Source organism: Aedes aegypti, chromosome 3 (genome assembly GCF_002204515.2).
Source record: "Aedes aegypti strain LVP_AGWG chromosome 3, AaegL5.0 Primary Assembly, whole genome shotgun sequence".
NCBI lineage: Eukaryota > Metazoa > Arthropoda > Insecta > Diptera > Culicidae > Aedes > Aedes aegypti.
This window is the reverse complement of record NC_035109.1, coordinates 205,019,728-205,043,186: the sequence shown is the minus strand read 5'-3', so window position 1 is coordinate 205,043,186 and position 23,459 is coordinate 205,019,728. Positions and strand designations below refer to the sequence as shown.

The following is a 23,459-nucleotide window of genomic DNA, read 5'->3' as shown; positions in this document are numbered from 1 at the left end:
AGAGAAAATAATACACAAAATGTATGTAATACAGTAATCAATAGTTCATCGCACCATTTGAGTGCAAATTTGGGTGTGAAAACATTGCATTTTTAATTTAATTGGAGTAAATAAAGCATAAAAGTGTTCACGACTTCTATCGCGTTTTTCTTAGGTTCGCTGTTTTGCTAGTGGGACTGGTATGCATTTATGGGCAGTAAGCGTGTCTTTTGAACGCCAAAATATCATCTAGTCCGGTCTGTCTAAACACCGACTATAAGAAATGATAGTTTTCGGTCTGTTTTAATCCATTTTGACAAAAATAATAATTAAGTGTGTAACACTTTTAAGACTTTGACATTTAACAGTTCCATCTTTCAAGCAGTGTCTGATATGTACTTTTGACGTTGGATAACGTCCTTCGGCAACATATGGGGGTACAATTTCAAAAAACGAAAAATTGAGCATGTAACGAAAAATGGTCAGGTTTTGACCGCTAATAACTCAGTCAGTTGTCGATAGATTTTCAATATTTATACATCAATCGATCGGAAATTTATCTACGCATCGATTCAAATGGAGGACACTATCGATTATTGGCAACAAACTATTGAAAAATCGTAAAATGTTGACCCCTTTCTTATCTAACCAATCACGTTCAAGCACATTTTTGGGTTCCGCTTCCCACTATAAAAGCGCACCGGTCCTGCTTCTTCCCTCAGTCTTCTTTTTGCGGTCGGACTGTTTACACGGTCGGGCGAGTCATTTTCGCTTTGCGTTTGCTCCCGCCGTCACAGTTCAATTTGTGTCGTCGGAAGAGGAAGACGCAAGGTTGATTTGCGGCGGCGATGACGATGGCTTGGGCGCTTCTCCGAGCAGCGAACTACTGCCGCTTGGAAAAACGTCCAAGCCGTCGTCATCGCCGCCGCAAATTTATCCGCGCTTGCAGATTTCGACTTTGAATTCAGCATCGGTGGTCAAGAAGCAAGCCCGCTAGGAACGAAATACCACAGGCCCTCTGAGTTGCTGATCCGAGGAGCTGCTTCTAATCGAGCGTCGGACTTGTGAAATCGCTCAAGATTTTAAAAGTAAGCATCGTTTGCAGATTTGGACTTATGCCCGGTAATCAACAATCCGTTGCTCTTGTGCGCCATCCACGTCACGTCATTTAGCTGGTTCGTCGTATAAGCAAAGCGGCGCTTTTCAGGGCCATCAAATGTGTTGAAAAGAGTTGAAAGAATAATATTTTCGACCTTTTTACATCTTATATTTCTCAATCAATCTCACAGCTTCATACAAAATTTAATTTGTCAGGAATAATTGATGGGGCCCAGATAGCCGTAGCGGTAAACGCGCAGCTATTCAGCAAGACCAAGCTGAGGGTCGTGGGTTCGAATCCCACCGGTCGAGGATCTTTTCGGGTTGGAAATTTTCTCGACTTCCCAGGGCATAGAGTATCTTCGTACCTGCCACACGATATACGCATGTAAAAATGGTCATTGGCATAGTAAGCTCTCAGTTAATAACTGTGGAAGTGCTCATAAGAACACTAAGCTGAGAAGCAGGCTTTGTCCCAGTGGGGACGTAACGCCAGAAAGAAGAAGAAGAAGAATTGATGGCACGACAATTTGATATTGTATTCGTGGACGCTGCTGCAGTGCCGTCACAACATTTCACAACGATTGTAAAATAGAGTGGCATTTCCAACAGCTTCTTAGACTTGCCATATTTTATGAGAACATATGTAACAAAATTGCGACATATTTAGAATGCTTCTGAAAAGAAATTCTCATTGAACAATTTTCATCATTTTGGCACCCATGGATCAGAAATTTTCCTTCATACAAAAGAAAACTATTGATTATCAATAGCTAACCATTGAATATTAGGAATTTTTCTACGAATCGACTCCAATAATTAAAACTATTGATTTTCATGAATAAACTATTGAAAAATCGATAAATATCAAGGCATGTCTTTTTTTCCATAGAAAATTTTTCTTGTGTATTCCTAGCACAGACATCATTGCTCGATATCTTAGCCACTTTAGTCATGCAAAGGGAAACGCCCCTTTCGGCCTTCTTCTTACTCCTCTTTATTCTATCGTGTTCAGTCGAAACTAACCAAGCTTCAATGAGCCCCGCGCACATCAGTCAATCGTCGACCAGCAACCGGAGAAGGACTCCTATCGGAATAAATTTTACACATTCGTCGCTGCCGCTGCTTCTGCTCTTGTTTATTCCCAACCCAAGCTAAATGCTGCGGGTTCCGTGGAATCGCTCATCATGGCCATGGGCATCCAGCTAGACCATCAAATTCGTGGAGAACTCGTCTAGAAACCTTGAAAATTGCCGTTGGAGGAGTGAGCAAACCAACGAAAACAACGAAGCACAAAATTACCGACCGCATTTCGATTTAATCGTCTTCGGTAATCTTTTGCTGTGTTTCTGTCTAACAATGGATTGACAACCCAGTACGATCGACGGTGACTAGCCCCAACCGTCCTTTTCAGGACGACCATTTCATTTTGAAAGAGTTGTGAGAATTTTCTACCGTGAAGAGTGACATTACTGGTGATTGGATGTGATTGATTCAGATTTTGGTCAATAATTTGCATGTAATTATTTATCACGGCTAAATAATGCTTCTCAAGAATCACAGTGTCAAGAAATAAAATTCCCATTGTGCGCGCAGTCAAGTAAATCGCGAACGGCACTTGAATCACGGTTTGCCTCGCAATTAGTGATGATTGAATGATGCCGTTGTCGTCGTCGCATGCTAGAGCGATCAGTATCAACTTGGCGAACAAAGAGCTAAAACTTATCAGCAACAGCTTTGTTGACGTTTTGATTTGGTAAGAAATTGTCGATCGAATCGAAATACACACACAGAGAAGACTGCAAAAATGCTACCGCCGGCCGACCCGAGCGACGGGAACCTAGATAAAACTTTGTTTGCCATTTATCTCCGTTGAAAACTTATCATTCGAAATTACAATTAATAACTAAATATTAATTATTCAATAGTGGCCCTGTAAAGGGTTGTTGTTTGAAATTGTGCTTAAATGCAATTTAAGCGCCTTCGCCACGGATACGACGAGTCAGCTGGATGTACTTCGGCATAATGGTGACACGCTTGGCGTGGATCGCGTACAGGTTGGTATCCTCAAACAAACCTCTGGAATCGCAGATCGGTCTGAAGGTGACACGGGAGACCGTGTTATTTTCCCTATCTTTTGTCTCACTCTAACAATTATCATCAAAATTTGCAGAAGCAAATCTCTAGTTTCAGTGAACCGATGAAGGTAATTTCAACATCGATTTGAGCAAAGAGGAGAACACAGAGTTAGCGGACTTCATGGACAAGAGCCTCAACCTCAAACTGGCTTCGGAATCCACTAAAGCAACCAATCTTAGTGGATCATGAATGGACCTAACGTTCAACCGGTATATTTGTTTGGAGAGCAAAAGTTACCGCTTCATCTTCCATCGACCGGTTCTATCGGTGTTGAAGTGTTAACCGGACCAACCAAATAATAACACTCAATGTCCATAATAGATCAGAATTGACATGCAAGAAATAGTTTGAAAATTGATTAGATTTTTTGTCAGTACCTAGAAATCTTTCATAAGTTTGTGACGGTCCTAAATCAGGAAATAGAAGAAGCTAACGTTATCCAACGTCAACTTGGCGGTCGTATCTCGAAAACAACCTCTTACTTTTTTCAACTGCGTACTGCGATCAAAGAAAAATGCTTTTCTTGAGCATTTCTTGCAAGAAATTTCCCACGCATCGAGATAGGCGATTACTTACTCTGTGTTCCCATTGCATAGAATATCCAATGTAGAAACATTGAAACAAATGTCGACTGAAATTATTATTAATTTTTGACAAAAATCGTTGAAATCTTCTATTGCTTCGATTGATGCGTTTTACATCTAGGTTATGTTGGGATAAGTTGTGATATATTGTAAGCGTTTATTTTTTATAGAAGCAGATCAAATTAACTCAACAGTAAACATTCTGAAGGCAAATGAAAAGTAATATGTTGTTAACAAAATGCTAAAAAAAGCTTAATTTAGTTTTATCAAATAACTATGATACTGTTATCTAGCATATAACACCTAGATATAAAAAATAATGTAATGTTTGAAATGATACTAATAAAGGAATTAAAAAAAAAATCAAACTTAATTCGCTCTCTTCCCCTGCTAGCCAAGTCGACCACATGGCCTATGTCTTATGTGACCCTTAAAATGTCATGTAACGTAGTAGTAATATGCACATACAGTACAGGTTTATAATGCATGAAGCAGCTGAAACAATAAAATAGGAGTTGTAAATCCACACGGTCAGCTGTTTTTTTTTGCTCAAATTAAGCTTTAATTAGGAACACGCCCTACATTTAGGATTTTATTGAATGGTAAGCCCTCGGAAGCACGAGCCATTTTGCGGCTAAATAGGTACGGACCGAATCGTCACATCTATCATTATTGCACAAAAGCATGAATAGCATCACTCAGGGCGGAATTCCTTCCGCCCGAAAGGACAAACACTGCGGCAAAGGCCAAGAAATGAAGCTTGACGAATTTAAGCAGACAATAGAATATTCATGTCCCGAGAAGGGACTCCGTTATTTTTTGCTAGACAGGAGAAAAATAGGAACAGAAAGCAATGCCGACAACAATTGCGCCAGGCGGCAGAGATAGACGATTCATACCGGTTGACTTTTGTCCGGTCAGAGGCAATCGGAAGCTGTAAATTAAGTTGTACCGAGCGAGAGCGCTTGTCTCTGTACTAATCGGCGTTAAACATTGGCGTATTACAAATGGAACATAGAAGTATTGCGAATGGCGAACATGAAAATGATTAAACATGAAAATGATAAAATGCAAGAGAAGAAATGTTATTGCAACCAACATTTTATTATTGCTTTCCGCTACTGAGTACAAAGTGAGCAGCCTAACCTGGAATTTTCAAGAGCACAAATCTAGAGAACCATACAACCGTTTGTGTTGAAAATTTCACTCACTGGTCACTCGCTGATGGTGACCAATAGATCACATTTTCAGCGTGAACGATTGTTAGGTTCGGTTGATCTGTGTTCTAGAAAAATCGATATTTGGCTTCGATGCATCTTCACTATTTACTTTCGGCTAATGCACAAAGTTAAAATACAAAATTCACAGTCGTTTGATGCTTCTTTCGTGAGATTTGCGCCTTCAAACTTTGGGCACCCATTATTGAATTTGTGTTCCAATCTGTTTCACCTTAAACGCCTATGGTTATACTACATGTACGTAGGTGGCCTTGTAGATAGCTTCTCTTAGCCAGAACAGACAAATAAAAGCTGAATAGTTTTGTGAGCCTGATTGAGTAGCGTATACAGTAGCCAGCCAGCCACCTCAGTCAGTTGGACGTTTTATCACATCTGCGCTCTTAATTGATTTATCACAGCCGGGCAATAAAAACAGTATAAGAGTCACGCTCGGTGGTCGGTTGATGTGATGAAGAGAACTACCAAAAGCGATACACATTTTATCACTCGTTAAATAGTGATTATCGCTTAGTTCCGCTTGTCGTCCTTGGTCTAATATCCGACATGGAATTGATTTTGGCATTAGCAAAAGAGACAAACGGCAAAATTGAAGACCATGCTAATCAAATCCGTCACGATGGTGCTGTCATGCCAGACGCTGAGCAAATTTGTGGGGTTTATTTATCGAAGCATCTGCATTTTGGAACGTGTTCCATCGGTGGGGGTGACAATTTATTGAAACTACATACATATATCCAATTCGCTAGTGGTTTCAGTCGTTTGGTATTTGGAAATCCTTCATATTTCTTCGAATGGGCTAATACATACTCTGAACATATCTTAGCAAATACAAATTTAAAATGACATTAAAATTAGGGATTTGGAAAAAGTAGCTAATTATAAATAGAGCATTAAAAGAGCATAACATAGGGTCGGTGTTCCCTTAGTGGACAGTCCTCTATAGTCGCACTAGTGGCTTTTTAAGGCCGTTTTGCTATAAATCTTTTCAAAATAATTTTTGACATGATGGTCAGGAGCAATCTATCTAAGTACCATTGATACACAGCTTGATTTTGTTCAGAAAATGATCGAAAAAATTAGTTTTGCTTAAAATTTTAGCTCCCTTGAGCCTATAGTAAACCTATTGTTCCTATAGTAGCACTACTGAGAGAAACTATTTTTTATTATACGAAATAATTGATGAATTAATAACTTTTTTTACGTCAAACGAAAGCTTTTTATACACATATTGTAGGAAAAATATAAAAATTTTATAAAAATATGGTTTTGATTAGTATTTTGCCAACGCCGTGATGCTTGTGCTACTATAGGAACAGAAATTAGAAATAGTGCTACTATAGGTACATGTATTCCTATAGTGGCACAAGCGATAATAAATACAAACATATGAGTTTTCGTAGTTTTCATATTTTTCCCACAAAACCAAGATAAAAAGCTTTCAGATGATGTAAAAATAATTATGCTAGCTTTATTTTTCGATTTTATATGAATATTTGTTCTTAGCTATGCGGCTAATGGTACATCGACCCTAACACCTTTTTAATTGATTATTGTATTGGACTAGCACAGTGGTCCTCAGCCTTACTGATTACACGGGCCATCTTAACGCTTTCAAAATAAGTCGCGGGCCGCAAGATTTATAAGGATTAATTTTCACAGCTTTCAATGGGATTGCAAAAAAGAATACTATTTCTATGAAAACGGATAATACATTTCTGGGAACTTTATGATCAAAGCAGAGGGGTATGGACGCAAAGATTTAAGTGACAATGCTAAGTTGTTAATGAATTATGTTAGCTAATGTAAAAGAATTAATGATGAAAAAACTCACCTTAAAATACTTTTTAAAAGCTAGCAACAGAGCTTTCAAATTCGATCAACATGTCACTTACCGTATTGGACAATGCATTTGCAATTTTTTTCGATTATTAATACAATATGGTCTACTGTAGAGGTTTTCATGTAAATTTTGTATGGATCGATTAATATCAAATTTAAATATAACTTGAATTTCAACATTTATTTGTAAGTTTTTTTTTCTTTTACAAGTTAAAAGCAATAACGGTAAATTTTTCGACAAATTTCAATATTTACACAAATCAAAATATTGACGGAATAGATTGATAGTATCTTCAACAAAGTTGTACTTATAGATGAGTTTAACAATTATGCTGAAGATACTTGTATAGGTTTCTTATATTTTTAGACACATCGTTTGAACTTTTCACGAAACTCACTTCAATCGTATTGATATTATTTTTGATATCTTTGTATTCAATTTTTAAATGCTTAAAAATATACGTTGACACTTACACATGCTGTGTAAATTTTATGCATAGCGGGCTATAAATAACTGAGATTTATCCCACAAAAGTAGACAATTTTGTATGGTAGATTGAAAAAGTTGCAAATGTATTGTTCAATACTGTACATTTCTTTGCGTTTGGGATCCTCAACCATTCAAAAAGCAATCCATATTTAAATATTTTGAATTACATAATTTTCAAAGATTTACAGAAATAGGAGACATTTTTGAAGTCAAAAAAAAAATATTTCTTTGAAAAAAAAAAACCCGCGTTCCGCGGTTACCTCTGCAAGACCAAGATCCTGGTTCAATTTTGTGAACTTAAATATGTTCAGCACAAAGATTTGCAGAGATTTGAAGACTTTTTGCAGGCCCTTAGCCTTCCTTTCAAGATTCTAAAAAAAATAGTTGATCCTTTCAAAGTCAATTTCATATTACTCCTTATGCCATGAAGATGGATGAACGCAGAAACATTTTGCATGATTTCAATGACTGACTTTCCAAGAACAAAGTTGCAAGAGCAAAGAATTAAACACCAGCATTAATAAAAATTATAACATGCGGGCCACATCACATTAACATTCAAAATCCATTCGCGGGCCGCACAAAACCTTCTTGAGGGCCGCATGCGGCCCGCGGGCCGCAGTTTGGTGACCACTGGACTAGCATATCCATCGTTGCTAGCCTTTACAGCACTGGGTGCCGACATCGAAGTTTGAAAATTTTGTATCTGATTGGGAAGTTCGATCGATTTTGACAAAATTTTCAGGACAAATCACAAATAAGTTATAGTTTTGATTCATGCATTGAAAATTTCTGATTCGGTGATGGTTTTGGACTTAGGTCCGAATTTCTTGGGTTACCTAGGGGTATTTTGAAATGGATATGATGTGGAAATTCAAGAAACCGTATCAATAATATTAATCGAACGATTGCGGAGTAACAGATCATGAGCATAGATGACCGTACAATTCCTAGTTGTTACTCCGTGATTGACCACAACAATCGAAGTTGCACAGAAATTTAATGAATGGGGCTTGGGATTAGCTTACCATTCTTCAATGTGCACAAATCGAGAGCTCAAATTTAAAAGTCAATAACGGCGCCGGCCACGTCCTTGGGATCATCGGGGAAAGGAAGGAATGTTAGTTAGACAACCGTTGTTACTAGAGACCGAGCATACCTCTGTATCTTCACAGTTGTTATGGAAAGGATATTGGGTTAGTGGGATAAGGAAGATCTGGGAGTCACCATATATACCATATATATAATCACACCTAACCGGCTTCGCGATATAATTTGATAATCGCATTGTACGCATAACAAATGTTCATCACTCGTCCACGCGGGAGCAAGTGACGCGATCAATAGATCAATCACTACTAACGATTCGCGGCGCTTTTTCATTTCGCTACTCGACCGACGCGCGACATGTTTGATCCTGCCTTCATCACTCGCCCCCGCAGGAGCAAGCGTCAAGGTTGAAGGGTCAAACAGAACTCCGAACGATTGCGGGGTAACAGAGTTTTGAAACTTCGAAGTCGACACCCAGTAGTGTAAAGGATAGCCACGTAAGGCATCGTACACAAATTACGTAACACACGAAGGGGAGAGAGGGAGTTCAAGATTCCGTTACTTATTTTTACAATAGGGGAAGGGGGGTTCTGGCTACCGTTACGTAACAAATTTTCGTGATTGAAAAAAATCAAACTTTCATACCGGAGAAAACGCTTTTACTGGACGAGGAAAGGAGATTTGTTATATTAAACAAAACATAATGTTTTCGCAGGGCAAGATTCTGTTTCCATCACGCCAATCAGTCATGAAACGGCCTACTTTCCTGCACTGAAGTATGCAGTTCGGGAATAGCCATTATGCAACTGAAAACAGTGCTGTAATGATTCATTACGCAACGCTTATTATTAAAAGTTGTTGCATCTGAGAACCAGAACAAATCAAATGTGAATTTACAATATTATTTTTTTTATAATTTTAATACCAGAGAAAATTTCAAAAAACTTTTCGGTGGAATAATTAAACTTTTCTCTGGCCATTTTGACAAGTGTAAGCTAGGAATGGAAAAAAGTTAAAGGAAAACAACATTTGAGGATATTGAAACTTTATCAAATTCGCATAAGCAGTCTGCCAATATACGATAGTAATGCATGATCCACTTACCCCATCCCATAAGGGGGAAGTGTACCATGGCCAACATACAGGTCGGACTCGATTATCCGGAGTATCGTTTTTTTTTTCACTCCGGGTAATCAAATCCTCCGGATAATCGAATCACAAAAAGATAATTTAAAATTTGCGATAAAATAACTTGAATTTTTTTTTTCGTTGTTTTATTTATATGATGCAGTGGCGTAGCCAGAAAAAAAATTCTAGGAGCATAAGGGATCTTTAAAAGAACAAATCTCGAAAACTTATTCTAACAGACTCAAGTCAAAAAAGTATACAAACTTACTTTATCGATTCTACGTGTTTCGCAGACGAAATTCTACACGTCGCGCTCTGAACCAACTCGATTTTTCACTTTTAAAACGTTTAATTTCCGGATTTACAAAACGACGAAAGTAAGATTCTCAACTTTCGCAACCTAACCACTACTTTCGCCGCCCCGCTGTATGGAGAGACAAAGTGACTTAACCACGAATCAAAACAAAACACTACTTGAGCCGATTTTACACTGGTAGAAAAACGTCGAAAGTAACTGAATAAATCGGCTTATCATTTTGTAATATTTTTTTTTGTGGGAAATAACAGGAACTCCCTAGTATTTGAACGCGAGCTTAATGTATGCAAAATTTAAGCGATGTACACGGCGAAAAAAATTTAAAAAGTTGATTAATTTTAAAACAGTTTTAAAAGACAGGTTGTGATTCTTCTGAATTAATTTTCTCAAAACCATATGAAAGTTACTTACGTCGATTTGAAAAAGTAATCGAGAAATGTTTTTGACCTTTTTCAAACCCCCGCTTTTCTACCTACGTCAAAAACTGCTAAGTCATTCATATTGTATATTGCAATACTTAATTATTTCAAATTTATGCATTAAAACTGAAAAAAAGAATATCAAAAAACATATTCCAGATTATCGAGTCTATGGTTACCATCCGTCCTGATTTAGCAGGACATGTCCTGATTTTGAGTTTCTTTTGAGGTGTCCTGATTTATTTTTTATATTTAAAGATTTGTCCTGCTTTTTCTGCTTGGCGAATAACGTGAGATGTTACAGATATTTCGAAAAAAAATCTTAATACCAAAAAATAGTAATAATTTTTAAATTGCATCTATCAAAATAATTATGTTGAATTTTGTGGTTAATAAACCGGCTTCAGCTGCATAAAAATTTTGGGATGCGTTTCATACACCTTCGGGTTCTGTCGACGTTTGACGATTCTGATGTTGTTCATATTAACATAAGCTATCGGTTTTTGTGTTTTCACAGAATTCTGTCACTACCAGAATAAAGAGATCTTCTTCGAAACTCCGATTATTCTTTTAAGCGCAAATGGTAGCAATCATGAGAGCATAAAACCGTATCCTACCTTTGTGAAATATTTTAATGCATCGCAACGAGGCATGCTCTCATTATTTTGCCATTTTTTTTATTATGCTTGGCGCGAAAAATTCTCGCGCCGACTTTCTTAAAAAATCGCTTGTAGATCGCCGCAGGTACTTCAAATCGTTTTGATGTCATCTGCGTGATCATGCCTTGGACAATCAGGAATAATCGCGCAGAATGCACCCCACAGACGCTCAGACGGTATAACCAACATTGACTGCGCCCCCAAGTTAGTCAAACCGATTTATGTTGCTGCAACCGTTTGACCGACTATCAAAGTTCGTTGCAGCAACACCATAATTCTTCTCATGTTTGAATGCTCTCAGCAAGTGAATATTTGATTGTTATTATTTTCGATTTCTGTGGCTGTGGGGGTGAATATTTCTACCTCAATAATCGTAGTGAGGAAGAGCAAAACTTTTGTACTATGTATTCCACCAGATTTTTTTTTTCCTGGGATTCTACCAGGAATTTTATCAACAATTCGTCTAGAAATTTATGCACAGATTTACCCTGAAATTCCTCCGGGGAAAATTCTTAAGGCAGATGGCTTTCTTCCAGAGATTCCTTCAAAGGTTCCTCTATTAATTATTCAGGATTTTCTCCACTGATTCCTTCAAAGATCAACAAAATCCTCAAGTGCATTCTTTAGTAATTTTTCAGAGTTTAATCAAAGGCTGGCTCCAAGAATTCTTCCAGAGATTGATAGAAGAAATTCTTCAAAGATTCCTTAAGGAATTCCACTTAAAGTTAAATCCAAGGATTCTATCATTATTCGGGAATCACATAACGAATTCTTTCAGATATTTCTTAATAAATATATCACCAATAATTCTCACAAGGATTTCACCAGAACTTTTTTCAGGACATCTCCTTAAATTCTACCAGCAGTTGCTTTAGAAATTCCAAAAGGAATTTCTTCAGCGATTCTTTATTTTTTCTAAAGGGATTAATGCAAAAACTTTCCAAGGGATTTAATCAGTGATTCATCCAATGCTTCTTACAAGAATTCCACCAAAATATCCTCCAAAGATTTCCAGGAATTCATCTAGCTAAACTTCAAGAATTTCCATTTAGATTCTATAAGGTTTTTTTTTCCGCGATTCCACCAGGAATATCTCTAGAAATTCTTAGAGAGATTAGTCAGTGAACTTCTTCAGGGAATACCCTGATGATTCCTTCAAGGATTTCACAGTAAATTGTTCACAAATTTTTCAAAAAAAAAAAAAAAAAAAAATAAGAATCTTCAAGGGATTTAACCTGAAGACATTTAGAGAAATGCTTTGTTTAATCCTCTTTGGAAATATCAGTGGAATCCCTGGAAGAATAATCTTTTGGAATTTTGTAGCTGCCTTCATAATGGAATACCTAGAGTAGAAAAGGGAAGAATTTATAGTTCAATCCTTCGTCGAATTCCTGGTCGATTATCTCGCGGAAATATTGGTGGTTTTTTAGAAAAAAAAAACTTGTTAGCTTGTGGAATTTATTTGGTTAATACCCTGCATGAATTTCTGATAAACCTAAAAAATTCTAAGAAGGGAAATCCTAGTCAAACCATTGAAGTATTTTCTGGTAGAAGTTCTGACGAAGCTGTAGTAGATTTTTCTGGTGGAAATTCTAGCTAAACTCTGGTGACATTCCCAGTGTTCACCTTGGAAGAACTCTTGACGAAATTCATTTAAAAATGGTGAAATAATTAGAGAAATTACTGATGAAGTCTATGAAGAAACTACTGATGGAGTTTTTATAGGATCATTAGAGATTATCATAATGGAACCTTTGGCGGATTTTTTTCCAGAATGTTTTGGAAGAACCTCTAGAGGATTTTTTGAATTCCCGGTAAAATCACTGGAACATATTGGTGAATTCTTAGTGAAATCCCCATGAGAATTTCAGCTGAAATCCTGCCGAATTTTCCAGAAGAAAATCATGGAAAATTACCTGGGCAAATTCCAGATGCAATCCATGGATGAACCTCTGATAGTATTCTTAGAGAAATCCCTGAAGGATTTTTAGTTGGAATCCTTAGAGATAATCCTAGCGGAATTTTCGAAGGAATTCCTGGTGGAATCAATGGAGGAATCCCTGAAGTAGATCCTTTTTTGACTCCTAGGAGGAACTCCTCATAGAGTCACTGGAGGATGTACTGGGGGGTTCCCAAATTACTTGGGAAATCTTTGGGACATTTTTGGTAAAATTGCTGGATGAAATCCTGAAAATCCCCAAGAATCCCTGGAGATGTTCCGCGAGAAATTTTCATGAGATATTCCGGAAGGAATTTCTAGAGTAATTCTGGTGATAGAATCCTTATATGAAATTTCTGGTAAAATCTCATGAGGAATTCCTGATAACCCATGACGATTCTAGGAGATATTAATTTCTTGAGGCATCCCTTGAATAATTCCGGGAGGACTCATTTGAAGAATTCCTGGACGAATCCCTTGAAGAATTCTCTCAAAAAAAAAAAAAAAAGCCCTGAAGGAAAATTCTGATACAATCCATTCATAAATTCCGGGAGGAATCCGTAGCAAATAGCCTGTTGAAAACTAGAGTAACCATAGAGATATTCCTGAAGGAAGCTTTAGAAGAATTCCTGATAGAATTTCTAACAGAACTTCTGATGGAATCTCAGAAGCTGTTCGTGATGGAGTCCCAGGAGGATTTTGTAATGGAATCTAAGAAGTATTTCAAAAGGAATCCATGGAAGAACTTCTGATGGAATCCCTGTGAAACTTCTTATGGAATTTATTGAAAAACTCCTGATGAAATCCAAAGAGAAACTTTTGATGGAATCCTCGGAAGAACTACTGACGTAATCCCTGGTGTAATTTATCATAGAATCCCCAGAGAAGCTTTTGATAGAATTCCTGTAGCAATACCAGGTAGACTTACTGAAGGATCTCCAAAAGGAATTATATAGAAACAACTCAAGAGCGTGCATTTAATAGATCACTATGGCACCGATACTGCGTAAATTCAAGCATTTTGACTTTCCACCCATCTCCATCGGCAGTTCATGGGACGTCGAAGCTTCAATTTGACATGATGACGTCGGTGTTCGTGCAACATCCCTACAGACGGTACGATCGGTTCGTCGAACATTTGGCTCCACCCACCGGTGGTTTGAGCAAAATCAAACTCGTTTGATTTTGGCCAACCGATTCGTCAACCGTTAAATTGGTTTCACAAACTGTCAAATTGGTTCGTCAAACAGCATCACACACGGTCAAACATAACACCAACATGAGCATCAACCTGGGGGGCGGAGTCAATGTTGGTCAAACCGTCTGAGCGTCTGTGGGGTGGGACACCAAAACGATTTGAAGTACCTGCGGCGATCTACACGCATTTTATTGTGCATTCAGATTAACTTTAGACCGAAGTTCATAAGAGAAATGAAATATCACCGAAAGTTCGCCGAAGTTCGGCGTCGGCATTCTACCGAAGTGCTACGCCGACAAAGGCAATCCTTATGCGTCGGCGAAGCACCAAATTAGAATGCCGACGCCGAACTTCGCCGAAGTTTTGACTGCCGAACTTTTAATTGTCACTCGAATTGTCAATAAAAGGGTTTTTAAGATCGCCGTCGCGATAAATAATCGCGCAATGCACAGTAACTCAATGAAATTTCAAATCGATTGCTGCCATCATTGAAGACGTTCTGGAAAGGCACAATCTACACTACAATTTCAGTGAAGTTTTTTCCTGTGTTGGGTGTTTACTAAAGAGATTTTCAGCAGATTCTATGTGAAAACATGATTCAAAGAATTCAAGTGGAATTTTTTTGAACGGTCTTTAATAAATCTATGAAATATACTTTTGACATTCTTAGGCTTTTGTTTTTTGGCATTCTTTGTGATTTCCTAGCGGGATCTTGACCAGACCTTGAGCAGTTTACTGTTAGAATCATCGGGAAACTTCTGGCGAGATTGTTGCAGGATTTCCTAGACTGAATGTTGTGGGACCCTCGATAGATTCTTAAAGGATTCCTGCCCAGGTAACCAATAAGCATTTGAATAAGCCACAGATCAGACTGCAAATAACATTTGATATGCTTAATGCCCTATTGAAGCAGTTTGACTGCATAGCTCTACAAAATTCTACATAGGAACTGAGAAACTATGTTTACAGCTATTATTTCTAATTAGTAGCAATATTTCTGATTTGAGTGTAATAATTATCCTGCTCCAGAGGTTTACACAGGAGAAATTAACAAAATGATGGTTTAAATACGGCATCAAATCAGCGCTGCTCATCATATCACATATGGCACATACTGGAGCGCGGTAGAACAAAATAATGATGCCGTCGGGTTTACGTACGAATCGCAGTCGTTATTCGAAGCAAAAGATATACAATCAAATGATTGACAGCGTGCACAAGAAAACCTTTTTACCTAATTTTTGAGTTGACTTTACCCAATATTAAGTATATCGATTATTCTCTCAACCCAAAATCTCTCGGTATTCTCTCTCTTCCAATGTTGTCAAAAATAGAGAGAGCTGCACCTACTCAATGGGGGTAGTTTGGCCCAATAAGCCAAATTTGGGAAAAATGCATTATTCTCAAGCTTGGGTTGAATTAACTCAATTTTGCGTTGAATCAAACCAAATTTAAGTAAATTTTGCTTATGGCTTTAAAGGCAAAGTACCTAATGGAGGCCATGGAAATTTAGTCAAATTTGGGTTGTTGGGCTCAACTACGGCTTTGCGTTGAAACAACTCAAATTTGAGTAGATCTGCGTTGCCGTGTGCGGACGCGGGAGAAGCAATGTAGAAATGGGAGAAGTGGTGAAACTAGCTTAGAGATGACTTCTTCAAAATACCTTGTCAACATGTAATATGTTTCAGAAATACATTTGAGAAATATAAATTCATGAAAAGTTTCACAAATATAAGCATTTTTTAACATATTTTCGTCAAATTTTCAAACCACAACAACAAAAAAGCCCCACGTGGCCCCACTTTTCTTTCTTCGGGACAATGAAACTTATGTTCTTGACTAGTCGTATACAAAAAATTAGCTGCTACCATCTGCCGTTTCATGAGTTATCCTGGATTTTGTAAAACACTATTTTTAGACTGTTTTTATTAAAAACATAATTAAATCTGAAAATTTTGCTAGTGAATGATGTAAATTTACTTTGTTACAGTTAAGCCTTTGATACTTGATGACAAAATATTTTTTAACATTTTTTTGTATGAAAAAATGGTCAAAATCGATTTTTTGACTGTTTTTACTAAATTGTCATATATCGTAATCCACGTCAGTGATAGAAAGTAAGTGTCTTCTGAAGAAATGTCAAAAATGCCTCAATGAACAACTTTACAGAAGAAAGTTTTTTTTTTGCTAGGACGCTCCTATCAAAAGATAAAACTGATCTAGATCAGTTTTCACTTATCTAGATCAAATCTGAATGTGTCGAAATATAGTACAAGTTATTCTAAAACACTTTGTCGAAGACACCAAACCTCTAGGGTGCATATCTAGAGTACTAGAGGTTTTGGCCGTCGAAAACAGCGATCTGCCCCAGTGTACCTCGTGGCTTGCAAGCGCACGGGCGCACTGTACATTTTTCTTGAGATGTGTCTCAATGCGGTCTCATGCACTTCGTCACATGTGCTGTTTAAAATTCAGCGCAATAATTGAAATGATGACAACATTTTTCAACAAGGATCGAAGTTGTAACTCTCGGATCGCGAACCTTCGACCATATTATGACCTGCAAAAAGAGGCGAAAATAGTTCTAGAGGCTCTTCGTGGGGCCCAGATAGCCGTAGCGGTAAACGCGCAGCTATTCAGCAAGACCAAGCTGAGGGTCGTGAGTTCGAATCCCACCGGTCGAGGACCTTTTCGGGTTGTAAATTTTCTCGACTTCCCAGGGCATAGAGTATCTTCGTACCTGCCACACGATATACGCATGCAAAAATGGTCATTGGCATAGTAAACTCTCAGTTAATAACTGTGGAAGTGCTCATTAGAACACTAAGCTGAGAAGCAGGCTATTTTAAATAATTTTAAAACTATTTTTCACCATGGACCGATGCACGAGTTCACTAATTTGACGTTTGAGCGGTGCCGAATTCACTGGTTTCCATGGTCACATAAATAACACGGCACTGTTTAAACGTCAAGTAGTGAACCCGTGCATAGGTCCATTGGTACACTGGTCCTTTAGTTGAGGTAAATTTTTAATGTGTGTTCTTTTAGTTGCGGTATCCGTTGTTTTCTTATGGGACTTCCATTATAGGAACCCTTTGCCGCAACTATTGATACAAGTGAGAAAAGTTTAAGCAGTTTTGGTGGTATATCATTAATTTTGAAGCAATTTAAACGATGTTTTCAGCTATTTCGTGTTCCGGTAAATGGTCCTACAGGGTAATGGTTTTCCAGTAAATGGTTCATTCTGGTAAATGGTTTTCCGGTAAATGGTCTTCCGGTAAATTGCATTCCGAGTAATGTCGGAGTCATACCTTTGACAACGAGAATCATAATATTTTTGAATCTTCGGTAGTGTCATCTATAATCATGGACCTATGCAAGGGTTCACTATTTGACGTTTTAGCGGTACCGTGTTATTTATGTTACCATGGAAACCAGTGAATTCGGCACCGCTCAAACGTCAAATTAGTGAACTCGTGCATCGGCCTATAGGAATCATTGTTTCGGAAAGTTGAGCAATTTATGTTAGAATAAAAAACAAATTTTGGCAAAAACTTAAGTTCTTGTATATAAGAAAGGGATGGTACACAAATTATGTCACGCCAAATTTCGACATCTTCGACCACCTCCCCCCTCCCTTGTCACGCTTTTTGTATGAGTCCTCTAAAAATTTTGTAAGGCTTGTCGCGCTATGCCGGACTCTCTCCCCCCCTCCTTGGAGCGTGACATAATTTGTGTACGAGTGAATCACAATTCATGCATAGGAAATATGTCAACGAAAAATGTTGATTCGATCTTTCTACCACAAGGGTCATTCCGAAAAATGCTACCTTGGTTTACGGTAAAACAATGGAAGATATGGTCGAGATCTGTTTCTATGACATTCGGATAAATAATGAATAGCAATTGATTTTTTTTTTGAGTTATTGTCGTTCATATTATAATTTATTGTTAAATAATCTTGTTATTTTCAAGTGTACTCATAAATTAAAATTAAACCTTTAATCAGTTTATTTTGATACATTTTATTAAAAAAAATATAATGTTTTGTCATTTTGTTCAAATACTACCTTCCGTACTTACCAAGAACTTACTCGCTAAAATCGATATCAACCGTATTTATTTATTAATTATCAAAAGAAACCGAAGATTTTGTTCTTAACCGAATGCTTCATATAATGATATACATTTATAACAATGCAAATTCTATAAGAGCTCGTTTCCTCACAACACAGTGCTTGTCTCTATTGCCATCTTTCGCACGTATAAACAAAGCCGGTGGAAAATACACGGAAAACAAAAGCCCGGTTGCGCTTCGAGGAAACTTAGAATAATTAGCCTATGTATAGGAGAAATGTCAGAAACTGACGGCTCTACATACTGAATTTCGAAAAAGTTAAAACTGGCTATTCCACTGCTGCTGTTGGACCGTTTCCGGAAAAGAAATGATGAGAACATGCTGCTATGATACAACTAATGACAAAATGGATACAGCTCATTTATTTTTTGTACATACATGGCAAAATTAGGATTAGTTTGATTTCCGTTCGATCCGGCGATTACAAATTTTTACAACGATGCAGCGTTTCCGAAGTGCTTCAGATAGTGGCGCTTAACTGAATAACTGTACAAATCTTAAACAAATGACTTATTTCGTTACGTCTAGCGGAATGTGTTGAAACAAAAATATACTGCAATTTTTGCTGGCATAGATTGACTGAATAGTTAGAATAGTTTAATGAAGTTTGAATCGTTCACGAAAACACACATGATGAAGAAAACGTTTAACGATTGTGGTTATAACGGTGGTTTCATTCTGCGGATGGTGTCAAAGATGTAGAAGATGCAAAACGATTGAGGGTGACTCACAGAAATCTTAGAGCATCTCCAGCAGCGCTCTGCTGGAGATACTCTTAGTAACGCAATTTGTGAAGTACGCAAAACGTTTTGCTTCTCCTAATCTTCGTTCACACGCTTGCCAAACATTTACTAAAAATGGGTATATCCTAACGGAGAGTATTGTGTTTTTTGAGGGGTTTCTTTTTCTATACTTTTGGCAGTTTAATGTTTAACGTAAACAACATTCACTATTGTCGGTTATATTCCTAACTTTGTGCTTCGTGATTGGGACCGTGATTTACGGTGAAACGGGTTGGCCGATCGGGTAGTTTTAAAACTAATTTTTAATACTTTTACAGTTGCGTCGACTTTCAATACGGGATAGAACAACACATGCTTCAGAACATACAAATTTTGCGTTTCATTTAGGATAGGATATACTTATTGGTTCACTAGACTTCTTTTCCTGACAATCAAGTAGCTATACGGTTCCAAATGTTTACGGTGGCTATAATTTTATATGGGGGCGTTAATAAATTATGTTTTCCAGGATTACGGCGTTTCACTGGAGCTTTTAGCGAGATTCATATTTTATTTGAGATTTGGGTATGCTCAGTATTTTTGCGGTTCGACTTTATGCAGTGGATTTGCGTATTAATTTTTGTTTTTGTATTTTATGAAACTTGAGTCTATTGAGTTTACGATTTTTGTGTGTTATGATAATTGTAAATAGCGTTTTTGTTGGTTTGCGCTCTAAACATGTTCGCATAAATACACATACTAACGTTCATTATTAAGTCACATTTTTTTGTGCAAGTTTTCATTAACAAGGATTATTGTTGAAGTTATCGTTAGTTTTTTGCTGGCTTTTTCAAGAACTCTTCAAAACGCAATTGCGTTAAATTATGCATGATTCGCACAAAATATGGGTTTTCAGCCTTATTTTGTATGAATCGTACTAAATTTTGCGCAACCTCGTTTGAGAGTAAATTGATGGAATGAAATCGATTTTGGAAAATTCAAAAATCAAGCCTCAATAACTGTTGGTAAATGGCACGATGATGATTGGTTAAACTAGAACTCATTTTGTTAACGCCAATCAATAGAATATTTACAATCAAAGACCCGAAAACAAAGTTTGTAAACATTTTGCGCTTAAAAGTTTTCAAATGCCGATGAACATTTCGACACCTATCTGCATACAATTTCTCCAAAATGCAACGTAGTCAAACATGTTTTAACGAATTTTAAAATACTTAAAAGTGGTCGTTCTTATACCTCAAGCTATTCGCAAATGAAGCTGTCGGAGATAATTCCAAAATGTTAATAATAAAACGTAATCAAGTCGTGGATCCGTAGTCTAAAATGTTGCCGAAATAATATTTTTTGGATAATTAAGGCCGGTGTCAGGGATTTTGAACATCCAAAAAAATCGAATTAACAAAATAGGGCGTAGCGGAAAAGGTACAGAGGTTTTACGTAATATTTCATCGAATCCTTCTTGAAAACCGTTTTGACTTTTTTTTCAGAAGGTTAAATTTTTGCCACTTCTTTTCTGATATTTCAAAAGGTAGACGGAAAACATATTTGAGTTTAAGTCTTTGAATGCGGTACGAACTCAAAAAAAAAAAACGAAAGGAAATGTTATTGGATGAACCAATACAAAACATGTTTTCGTTCAGAAAATGAAATAGGGACTTAGAACCCTACAGGTTCTGCCTCCTTGGTGGAAATCCTGGCTACGCCCTTGGCGTTTATTGCAATTTGCAGTCAGGGTTCTTCGAATTGCTCATCATGAAACATAAAAAGGACAACTTAAAAAATAACATTACAGAATCGCAAACATCCGTTTGATGCTTGGGACTTTTGTTGGGCAAGAAACAATGGGGATTGCATCAAAAGTATCGTCTGTTACTCAACGTTTTGGCTTTGGATTCCTATGATGTATTTGTTTTGCTAAATGTTTCTACAATGTTGTACAAATATACACTGATTAAGGCATCTAAAAGCTCAGCGATTCCTAATCCATGTTCATGTGATCTACGGTTCCTAAATGCGGTTTCGCGATTCTCTGCAATGTGCGCTTTGCGAACACGAACACATTGCTGCCATTGTTATGTTTGCGCTATTAGCGGCTCCTAACTGCGTTCTGCTTGTATGTGTTTGTGTGTATGTTGTCAGTCATTTCACAATTAATACTTTTGAGACAATTAGCGGCAACATTAAAGAAAAATGTTTGGCAATTGCATTTGATATATAATTGTTTAATAAACCTCTAGGATGCATTGATGCTTAGTTTCAATTTAATTCTAATAAAGCTTTCCCGGTTTTGTAACATTCTAATACAAAAGTAATCCATCTCAAGCAATCTGTCACGGACACACACGGCTAATTGAGATGACAGAGAGAGATAAAGGTGACCCGGAGCCTGGAATGTGCAGGGTCGATGCTGCGAGCGATCTAGTTGGCCGTGCACATCCCGTGGCTTCCGGTTTCACGATAGAGAGAGAGAGTGAGGGGGGTATTTTTTGCACAAAGTCGTTTTGTAGCAGTCGTTAAAAACTGGACGCAGTAGGCGTTGTCCTTCCGTAGCCCAGCTTGCTATTCCTATTATCGTGATGATGACGATGAGGGTGTCTGTTGCTGCTATTGTTGCTACTGCTGCCGCCGCTACTGCTAGTATTGCTACTCCCATTCAAGATAAGCTTCTGTTTGTTAGTTTTCCCGTGTCGCTTCGATGGCTTCACTTGCTTCTTTGTGCTTGCGACTTTGGTTGGTTTTTGGGTTGTAGTGTGCACATCGTTGCTCATAGATGGCGTGGAGGCGGCTGCCCTGTGGGATGGCACCGATGCAAGCAGGAACGGTCGCAATTGGCGCCCGTTTTGGCCCGTTGTTGAAGAAGGAGGTAGCTGCGAAGGTGAAGCTCCCTGATCGGCGAGATTCTGTGATCGATGTGAGTTGAATTTGCCACCACGTGCCCGTTTCTGGTCACCCATGCCGTGTTTGTGCCGGTGCGGATGGGGAGCAGCTTTCGCCGAACCGGTGCCTTTGCTAGTATTGTTGCTGCTACTGCTGTTGCTTTCGAAAAAGTCGGACGCGTTGGAACGTTGGAAATTGTAGCACTTTTCGTCTATGTGACGCTTCTGCTTGTAGTTGATTGGCTTACCGCTGCCGACAAAACCGAGGTACTTTGTCTGACTGATAACCGATTGGTAACGAAAGTATCCTCGCTTGAGGGATTCGGAGAAGTGGCAACGTGGACGATTTGCAATTGTATTGTTTTTGATTTTCTGGAAAGAGAAGGAAAAAACAAAGAAATCGCATATAATTCAATGCATTGTACCTTATTCTTCATATGAAATCATCTCGCCTACACAGCGTGAAACGTTTTCACACTCATTTTTACAACTTGGTTGGTCCTCGCACACATCCAGTTGAATGCAATTCGCAACATTGTGTCATTTTTACCTGCAAAGGCCTTGATGGGACAGGAAAGAATGTCCTTTTTTTGTTTCAATTTGGTTTTGTCTGTCTTTCTACGAGGGCTGCTACTAATTACGCTCCTAGCCCAAGTGACACGTTATCTATCACAAAAGATTAATACCGAAGCGAGAGTCGTCGGGCCTGGTCTAGAGTGACATCAGATTTATGACCTAATTTCTAGAAAAATAGTGATCCTTTTTGTCTTTCAGTGGAATCGGCTGCCATGGAGACAAAGGGGAAGTCATGTTTTGCGTCATTAGAGGCATTCGTGCTTGATGGCAGCGAAATCTTATAAACTTTAAAGTAGTTTATTTAACTAAATTATTTGTGCTTATCAAATCGAAAAAAAAACAGTTACATGTTCTTTCAAACTACCGTCAAAAGGGTAGGGTTACCTTCCAAAAACGTGAAAATAGTTATGCTTATCATCATCATACTTGTTTACGGCGGATAGAACCTTCGATCGAATATATTCGTTCGAATATATTCGATTTTGGCCCACTCGATTTTGCTGGCGTAAACAGGAATGCAAAACGGTTTTCGATCGTAAAAGCATTCGAATGCAATCCAGAATAGAGGTGTATATTGCTGTGTGCGTTTGAAATGCAAATATCAAATGCGGGAACACCAAATGCGGTAAGATTTTTCATAAGCAATGCGATGCCAAGGATTGATTTTTCTTGCTAGGGTGGCGGTGATTTATATAATCGTTGCTAGGTGTCCTTTGATTGTTTTGTGTTACCGCATTTGAAGGACGTTTAGTCAAAATTTGCATCTCAAATGCAAACAGCAATATTTCTACCATTTCTACCGATTCAAAAAGTTTCATTTCAATGATGATTTGCTGTTAACTAGATAAGAATGAATTTCCATACAGGCATATAAAGATATCAAAGTGTGCTTTGCTAGCACCGTATGCTTGCTGTGTTTTAAAAACGATTCCAGGGTACGGAAAATTTTGAAACTTCAGATTCTGGCTCAAATTTTAACGTGGAATTAGGATATGTTAAAACCTGACATTTTTATAACGCCATCGAAAATTTCGTTTATATATGGCAGAT

The 23,459-nt window shown here is 37.7% G+C and overlaps 1 protein-coding gene across 2 annotated transcripts in view; it reads right to left on the bottom strand.

The window, feature by feature from the left end:
• Nucleotides 1–18,326: 18,326 nt before the first annotated feature.
• The window catches only part of LOC110679302, a 169,237-nt gene continuing 164,104 nt past the window's right edge, over nt 18,327–23,459 (bottom strand). For both annotated transcript variants that reach the window (XM_021853619.1, XM_021853618.1), the window contains exon 5: nt 18,327–22,205. In XM_021853619.1, coding sequence (XP_021709311.1) covers nt 21,471–22,205 — 735 coding nt within the window. In that variant the 3' untranslated portion in view covers nt 18,327–21,470. The remainder of the gene's footprint in view (nt 22,206–23,459) is intronic.